The sequence below is a fragment of the Lepus europaeus genome, chromosome 17 (genome assembly GCF_033115175.1).
Source record: "Lepus europaeus isolate LE1 chromosome 17, mLepTim1.pri, whole genome shotgun sequence".
Taxonomy (NCBI): domain Eukaryota; kingdom Metazoa; phylum Chordata; class Mammalia; order Lagomorpha; family Leporidae; genus Lepus; species Lepus europaeus.
The window spans coordinates 29,203,675-29,212,319 of NC_084843.1; the positions used below are offsets into that span (position 1 = coordinate 29,203,675).

At 46.9% G+C, this 8,645-nt stretch overlaps 1 protein-coding gene across 2 annotated transcripts; it reads left to right on the top strand.

Moving 5' to 3' along the window:
* BLOC1S2 (biogenesis of lysosomal organelles complex 1 subunit 2) lies at positions 1-8,289 on the top strand. 2 transcript variants are annotated; one of them, XM_062214622.1, is made up of 5 exons: positions 9-292; positions 632-748; positions 5,054-5,173; positions 5,888-5,992; positions 7,544-8,050. In XM_062214622.1, the coding sequence occupies exons 1-5, from the start codon at positions 238-240 to the stop codon at positions 7,573-7,575; spliced, it is 429 nt and encodes a 142-aa protein (XP_062070606.1). In that variant the 5' UTR covers positions 9-237; the 3' UTR covers positions 7,576-8,050. The 2 variants fall into 2 exon arrangements, with proteins under 2 accessions (XP_062070607.1, XP_062070606.1); XM_062214623.1 differs by lacking the exon at positions 632-748 and having other exon boundaries at positions 1-292; positions 7,544-8,289.
* Positions 8,290-8,645: the final 356 nt, after the last annotated feature.

The window sequence follows — 8,645 nt, forward strand, 5'->3', positions numbered from 1 at the left end:
CGGCCCTGGGGGTGTGGCTGCAGGCAGGAGCGCATCTTCTCAGCCCAGACGCGCAGCTCTCGCGGGTGGGTCGGTTCACGCCACCCTAGCTTAGCTTCCACTTCCGCCGTGCTTTTCGGAATCTTACCCGAGGCAGGACTTGAGCAACAGCCGCAGGATCTCAACCTTGCGAGGGCCGGGCCGGGCGGGCCGTGCGCATGCGCAGACTCCTCACAACCGGAAGCCGCGGAGCTGGGCATGGCGGCGGCGGCCGAGGGTGTCCCGGCGACCCGACGTGAGGAGCCCGTTCGAGGTAGCCGGAGTGGAAGGAGATGGTGTCGGGCTGGGGCTCCGGTCAGGCGGGGCCCGGTGTGCGGTTAGCTCATCCGGCAGGAGGGGGCAGGTCGCAGGGTGCACCTGTCTGGGTTTGCTGTCAGGGCTCCTGAGGGGGCTGCGCCCGGGGGTCGTGTATGGTGAGCGAGGGCCGGTACTGGGGAGCAGGTCGAAGAGAAGGACTTGGGGTTACGGCAGATGGGGATGCAGCCGACTTGATCCCACGAAGACAGGTTGGGGGATGTAGGCAGAGGCTGCCTTGGCTGGGTTGGGACCGGTGTGGGGGGCGGGACGCATAACCCATTCTCCCTTGGCACAGACGATGCCGCTGTGGAGACAGCTGAGGAAGCCAAGGAGCCCGCCGAGGCTGACATCACTGAGCTCTGCCGGGACATGTTCTCCAAAATGGCCACTTACCTGACTGGGGAGTTGACAGGTGAGGCAGAGCCTGGGTTTGTTAAAGGCACAGCTGTGCGCCGCTGGGGTTTGGTGCCGGGAGGCCTGCAAGGTGCCTTAGCCGCATCAACCTGCGGCCGCCTGCCCTCCCCCACAGACCCGGACTCAGGCCCCGGGGAGGTTCGGGCATCGAAAGAAGTCCGTCTCTTCCCTGGAGAAGTTCAGGAGCCACTTTCAGAAGCACCCAAGAATACTTAGTACAATTCCGCAAGCCTCTGTGGTGTAATGAGAAGAAGGGAAAGAAGAAAATAAACAACCAACAGTATCTGGGTGCCTTAATCAAGAGGGGTCTTCTTGGGGGAAGTGTATTTTGAGCAGGGTTGTGAAGGGAGTGATTGATGGAACGGGGGAGTGATGGAATCAGTGAGTGAGGCCACATAGCAGCCATGTGTTTGGCTAAAGCAGGTGTTTACTGGGATATAGAGAAATGGCATTGGAGAATGGAGAATGGCCTGCAGATTTTAGGACCTGTTAGGTTGGTCTGAGATTTGCTGACCCACCCTTTTGGGACATGATTATTTTGGTCCCAGTATGTGTTTCTGTGTGTGATCTGTGGTGCTGAGGAAGGACAAAAAGTGAAGTCTGGTCCAGTGTGGCCTTATAAGCATTTATTACTTGGAAAAGGAAACTGCTGTGAGGTAAATTTTTGAACCAGAATCTATGAGAAAAGGCTTGATGCAGAATAGGAGGAGTTGTAAGTCTAACTTATCAGCCTTATTATTTGGGAAAAAATTGCTTTTCTATTTGAAAGAGCGAGAGGGAGCGGGGAGAGAGATAGGTAGGTAGGTAGATAGATAGATATATATGTAGATAGATGTCTTCCATCCACTGGTCCACACCGCAAATGCCCACAACAGCCAGGGCCAGGGTTGGGCCAGTTGGAAACCAGAGCCTGAAACTCCGTCTGGGTCTCCTACATGGGATGGCAGCAGCCCAAGCATTTGAGCCATCACCTGCTGCCTCCTAGGGCACATTAGCAGGAAGCTGGATCAGGAGCGAAGTAGCTGGGACTAACAGGCTCTGTGAGACAGATGCATGTGTCCCAAGCAGCAGTTTAACTCACTGTGCCATGGCACCTTCCCGGATTGATTATTTATTTATTTATTTATTTTGGAGCAAGAGAAACCAAGTAACAAAATTAGGCTTTTTGGCTTCTCTTTAAAAATCCCAGAGCCTTGGCAATAGTAGTCCCTCACTTGTACGGAGCTATAGTTGACTAGAGCTGAGTAACTGCCTCCCTTAAAGGAACGGTGCTATCCAGTGTGTCTGCACCACTCCCCACGCCTTGTCTTCTGCCCGTTGAGGCCAGTTGCCATTCATCACTGTTCTCACACTGTTGTCTTCCGCAGTGGAACACAAATGGTTTGCTGTGCGCTGGCATTGGCCTTTGTCAAAGCTGGTAGAAGGAGTGGCTGCATACCAGGAGGACTACTAATTCCAAGAAGTGGGAGCAAGCTTGTGGAAATGAATCATTTTCCTATATATTTAATATGACATTCTTGCTTGCTTCACTCGTTGACATTTTCTGGCTGGCCTCTTGGTATTTTAGCCTGTGAGCCTTGTTTTAGAGTGACTGATTGGCTAGCAGAGAATACAAACGTGGGGAGGATGATCAAGGGACAGGTAAGCGATAGTTGAGATGAGAATAGTGATGGTCTGAAGCAGAGTGCTGCTAACGGGAATGGGAGGGAGAGTGGTGGATGCAAGATCCTTAGGGAAGCGGGCTTTAAAGGCCTCACTGAAGTGGGGATTGAGGGATGGGAGCAGCCTAAGGTGTATCTCTGGTTTTCAGTCTGGGAGGTACCATCAACCAAAATAGGGAAGCTGGAAAGAAGAACCATGTGTTGAGGCCAGCGCTATGATGTAGTGGGTAAAGCTGCTGCCTGCGGTGCCAGCATCCCATATGGGCGCCAGCTTGAGTCCCAGCTGCTCCACTTCCAATCCAGCTCCCTGCTAATATGCCTGGTCCAAGTCCTTGGGCCCCTGCACCTACATGGGAGACCTGAAAGAAGCTCCTGGCTCCTGGCTTCAGGTCAGCACAGCTCTGGCCATTGTGGCCAATTGGGGAGTGAATCAGTGGATGGAAGACCTCTCTCTCTCTCTCTCTGCCTCTCTCTCTCTCTCACTGCCTCTCCTCTCTCTGTAACTCTGACTTTCAAATAAATAAATGAAATCTTAAAAAAAAAAAAAAAAGAGGAACCATGTGTAGTGTAGAAATGTATTTTTACTTGTCTTGGCTGCTTGTAGATATGACAAGGACACCAGGTGACTTTTCCCAGGCCCCTCAGGTGACTTGTACTTGTGAATTCAAGGCTTAGAGACTCACTAGAGCAGTAGATTTGTAGGCCACCTGCATTACAGTCTGAGTGGAGATTGTGTAAGATGAGATTGCCAAGGAAGAACTTAGAGGTAGGTAACAGGCTTCAATTAAAATCTAGAGGAATGCCTGTATTTTTTTTTTTTAAAGATTTATTGGAAAGGCAGAGTTACAGAGACAGAGGGAGATGCATGCATGTGTGCGCGCACACACACACACACACACAGATCTTCCCTTGGCTGGTTTATTCCCCAGATGGCCGCGGCAGCCAGCTCAGGGCCAGCCTGAAGCCAGGAGCTTTATCCAGGTCTCCCATGTGGGTACAGGGGCCCAAATTCTTGGGCCATCTTTCTCTGCTTTTTCCAGACTATTAACAGTGAGCTGAATCAGGCAGAACATGAACTGGTGCCCGTAAGGGATACTGGCATCGCAGGTGGCAGCTTAACCTGCTGCCCCATAGCGCTAGCCCTCCAAGTACTTCTTCCATCTCTGCAGGCACATTAGCAAGGAGCTGGGTCAGAAGATATAGCAGAATAGAAGGAGTGCTTTTGAGCTGGAGGAAATGTGAATATATTTCTAGAGAGAAGAAGGTACCAAGATGAAGGGGAAGTTTAGAAATTCAAGTGAAAGAAGTTGACTGAAGAGAGGCCCTGAAGAGGTTGAAAAAAAAAAAAAAAAAAAGGGATTTGGAATCAAGAGCCCAAGAGGGGTTGTCTTGGCAAGAATCAGAACACTCTGCCTCTTGGGAAATTGTTACAGTACAGAGAAGTTTGGAAGCGAAGTTGAGATGCTGAAGCAGCTTATATTAGTGGGCTTTGTTTTCAGGAAAGTGGTCGTTGAGGCCATTTGCTTTGGGTGATGATAGAAGAGAACTGAAGATATAAGAAGCAGACTAATGGTTTCAAAAATTAATTGCACCAAATGGAATATAGAATCATATATGGTAATAAATAAGAAGTGATGAGGGCCTAGCTAACAGCATGTATGTGTGTGTTGTCACTTTTCTTGGACACAAGTTTATCATTTCCCTTTATTTTTTTTAAAGATTTATTTATTTGGAAGTCAGAGTTACACACAGAAGGAGAGGCAGAGAGAGAGAGAGAGAGAGAGAGAGAGAGAGAGGTCTTCCATCTAGTGGTTTACTCTCCAGTTGGCTGCAAAGGCTGGAGCTGAGACAATCCAAAGCCAGAAGCCAGGAGTCACCTCTGGGTCTCCCACATGGGTACAGGGGCCCAAGGACTTGGGCCATCTTCCACTGCTTTCATAGGCCATAGCAGAGAGCTGGATCGGGAGTGGAGCAGCCGGGTCTCAAACAGGCGCCCACATGGGATGTATGGGATGCCGGCACTTCAGGCGGTGGCTTTACCTGCTAAACCAAAGCGCTGGTCCCTATCATTTCCCTTTTTAATCATGATCCTGAACCTTCTGGATCTTGTTTGGTTTAAATAGTTTGCTAATTCTTGCCTGTTTCTACTTAGACATTGAGAATATACAGGTTAACGTATAAATGCCATAGATTGGGGCTGGTGCTGTGGTGCAGCAGGTTAAAGCCCCTGTATGCAGCACTGGCATCTCATGTGGGCACCGGTTCGAGTGCCAGCTCTCTGCTGTGGCCTGGGAAAGCAGTAGAAGAAGCCCAAGTCCTTGGGCCCCTGCTCCCACGTGGGAAACCTGGAAGAAGCTCCTGGCTTCGGATCAGCTCAGCTCTGGCTGTTGCGGTCATTTGGGGAGTGAACCAGTGGATAGAAGACCTCTCTCTCCCTCTTTCTGTTTCTCTCTCCCTCTCTCTGTAACTCTGTCTTTCAAATAAATAAAACAGATCTTTTTAAAAAAATGTCATAGATCAAAAATGGCTGCTCCTTTGACATTCCCTAGGTCCTTCCTTGCACTACAGCTTGGTCTGTAATTCCACACTCTGGTGATCTAAGACTAATCTTAAAGGGATAACATCTTCTGTTTATTTTAAAGCTACCAGTGAAGACTACAAGCTCCTTGAAAATATGAATAAACTAACCAGCTTGAAGTATCTTGAGATGAAAGATATTGCTATAAACATTAGTAGAAACTTAAAGGACTTAAACCAGAAGTGTAAGTAGTAATTTTTATAATTAAACATATTTGTCTTTACTGTTCTTTTTGTTTGGGGCCACCAAAAAAAGGGGAAGGGGGGTGGATATGGCATGTCTGTCTCCCAGGACCTCATTTTCTAAAAACAAGTTCAAAGTTAAGGTGAATTTCTTTCATTCTGAGGATTAGCTTGCTTCAGTAGTATGGCTACTTTTGCTTCCAAATCTTGATTTTATCAGCTTATTACTACTGGAAAGGAAAGGGGCAGAGGAAGGGTGGCCACATTCTAGTAAATTGGTCGAGCAATGAAACCCATACTCTAACAGAAAACCAGGAAACCTATAAATGGAAAATGCCGATTTAGGGTGGCTGAATGTATTTTTCCATTGGCTTAAATGTGTGTTTCTGTTTCTAGGGTGCTCTTCCTTAAAATGGGAATATCAAGAAACTGAATCAGTAATGGAAAGCTTGCTTGAGAAGCAAGAAATTAAACGGAAAGGAAACTTAGTAGACGAAAGAGATTTACTTTGGTTAGGTCATGCAGATTCCCAGTCAGCTAGGAACTGGCTTCTGAAGTCTCTGCCCTGCTGATGCTCAGAATGATGTCACCCCCCACCCCCACCCCGCTCTGTCTCAGGCATAGCTGGAGAGACACTAGCTTGCTTACCTTCCCAGTCTTTTCTCTGCACTTTTTGCCGAAGACCTGTAAACACGTGGTTTGTTTTATGTTGACAGATGCTGGCCTACAGCCTTACCTGGATCAGATCAATGTAATTGAGGAGCAGGTTGCAGCTCTTGAGCAGGCGGCCTATAGGCTGGATGCGTATTCAAAAAAACTGGGTAACCACTTTGTTTCTGTTGGGTTAATAAACAGCAAATCTTGCCAGCATGTCCTTAACTAACAGAAGAGTTGACATTTCCGATATGCACACAATGCTATTAATCTTCCCAAAACCCTAGTATTATTAATACAAATAACATTTCCTGAGTACTTAGTGATATATTAGGCACTGTTCTTTGTGCTTTACCTGCATCATGTTTTCTATCTTAATAATCCATGAGGTTAGTACATGATTTCTGTTCCCATTCTGTAGAATCACTTACATAAAGACATAAAGCTAGCACACTACATGGAAGAGACATATTTCAGCCCAGGACTAATTGATTACAGAGCTCCAGATGTTCACTGTGATTCAGCAGGCTGGCACATCTTTAATAGCGTAGAGACAGATGTCTTTAACAGTGGAAGTCAGTCAAGGGTTTTCTTGAAGGGTTATTTTCCTATTTATTTATTTATTTTTTGACAGAGTGGACAGTGAGAGAGACAGAGAGAAAGGTCTTCCTTTTCGTTGGTTCACCCTCCAATGGCCGCTGTGGCTGGCATGCAGTGGCCGGTGTGCTGCGGCCGGTGCACCGCGCTGCTCCGAAGCCAGGAGCCAGGTGCTTCTCCTGGTCTCCCATGGGGTGCAGGGCCCAAACACTTGGGCCATCCTCCACTGCACTCCCGGGCCACAGCAGAGAGCTGGCCTGGAAGAGGGGCAACCGGGACAGAATCTGGTGCCCCAACCGGGACTAGACCCCGGTGTGCTGGCACCGCAGGTGGAGGATTAGCCTATTGAGCCGAAGCGCCGGCCTTATTTTCCTTTTAAGGAGGAAACTAGTGTTGATGACTTGAGCTCTGGCTCTTATATCCATCATTAAAAATAATTAATTTGTTTTCATCCTAGCTAACATTAATGGATTATTCTATTTTCATGATTAATAATTGTTGACTACATCAACAGAGTGGTTTGTAGCAGGCTGAGATTTGACGTGGGATTATTAACAGCCAGTTTCATTGTCTACAATTACATTTAGTAAATAGTCACTGTGAACCTTACCATATAGAAGGCATTATACCACGTGCTTTTGAGGTTGTAAAAGAAAAATGGAAGTCCATCATAGTAAGTGACTCCTTGGATGGCCTTTAAAATCTCTTTCAAAAGTGCTCTCCGGGAGCGAGATGTACGGATAGAAGACAGAAGAGGAACTGTACACTGATCCTTCCTGAGGGGTCCAGTCTAGTTCCAGAGGGCACCTGGGACAGTTCCTAGAGGCAGTTTCCCATGCTTTGTAAGGCTCCTGATGGGTCCAGGGCCAGTCCATCCGCTTAATCCTGTTGCAACTGTCTAAGCAAGTGCTATTGACAGGGCTAGAACGTAGTGAACTCATGTTGGGTTCTTCATTTTGGGTATGAGTGTCTGAGCCCTTTTTACAAGTTGTACAGATTTAGGCAGATGATGAGACTGAAGCTAATAGATTGTTAAAAAGCAATATAATGGGCATCTTTGAATTTGCCTGGTGTCTTTGTGTGAGTCAGTTTTGACTGTTGTAATCCCCCTCTCCTTACAGAAGCCAAGTACAAGAAGCTGGAGAAACGCTGAAAAACTTACTTTTATGGGACAAAGCCTTTTTTTTTTTTTTTTTTTAAATATGGAAGAATGTTGTATAAGACCTGAATCCTGAGGCTAATGAATTGTCCAGATACCTCAAAAGGAAGCCGTGCTGGTCATCCCAGGAACACCCCAGCGCTGGAGTGACCCGAGGACTGCGGCTCCCCCAAACCTCCTTTGAGGCAGTATCCCTCAGACTTCAGCTCCTTGCCTTTTACTTGAAAGCTTCATCATCCACTTAGGAAAGAGACGCTCTCAAAGCTCAGGATAAACCTGGGCTTGCCAGGAGAATCAAATGTTTTCTCTGGTAGTGGTTTTTTAGTCCCTTATTTTCTTAAATGGCTGATTTTTTGAGTTATTGTGTAAATGGCTGTTCTTTTCTATTAATGATGCTAATGTATTGTTAACAAGAATCTAAATTAAAAAAGGAAAACAAACTTGTTCTTCGCAGCTTATACTCTGTTAGTTATTTACTTTTCTATGTTATTGCAAATAATTGAAAATTGTGTGTAATTCCAAGCTGAGTTATCTAGACTGAGCAGAAATCGTGAAAGGAGTGTTCTGATAGCCCTTCCTGCCACGGCCGACGTGCGCCGTGACTCAAGTGTCCCTGGGGCAGAATTACATGTTGACAAGTGCTCCCTTTTGGAAATGTGATAAAGACAACATGTGTGTACATGTTGGATGGGGAGACCGCCCCTCATAAAATAAAGCGTTTTATAAAGTCTCTTCCCACCTGTATCTGCAGGGTTAGGGAAGCGCCTGGGGGATCTTACTGTTTTCACACTAAAGACACCTGAGCACAGGGGATAGTGACTCAGCACTGTAGCTTGGAGGACAGGCAGCCTTACTTAGAGTGGGATGTTGCTAGGAAGATGCCTGAGGACCTCACTAATATCTCCAAGAGATCTTATTTCTTTTCCCGCTATTTCAGCTCCAGACCACCATCTGTCATGCTTTGCAGGATTAATGCTGCGATCTTTTAATTTAATTTTATTATCCCTCCAATCCATGACTGCTCTGCCACCAGTGCAGTCTTTGTAAAACACAAACTGGTCCTA

Bases quoted from the DNA above. Each gene is read 5' to 3' on its own strand.
- BLOC1S2 (XM_062214622.1), top strand. From the start codon at position 238: ATGGCGGCGGCGGCCGAGGGTGTCCCGGCGACCCGACGTGAGGAGCCC. The intron at 293-631 runs GTAGCCGGAGTG...CCCTTGGCACAG, and splicing joins ACGTGAGGAGCCCGTTCGAG to ACGATGCCGCTGTGGAGACA. The intron at 5,993-7,543 runs GTAACCACTTTG...CTCTCCTTACAG, and splicing joins TGCGTATTCAAAAAAACTGG to AAGCCAAGTACAAGAAGCTG.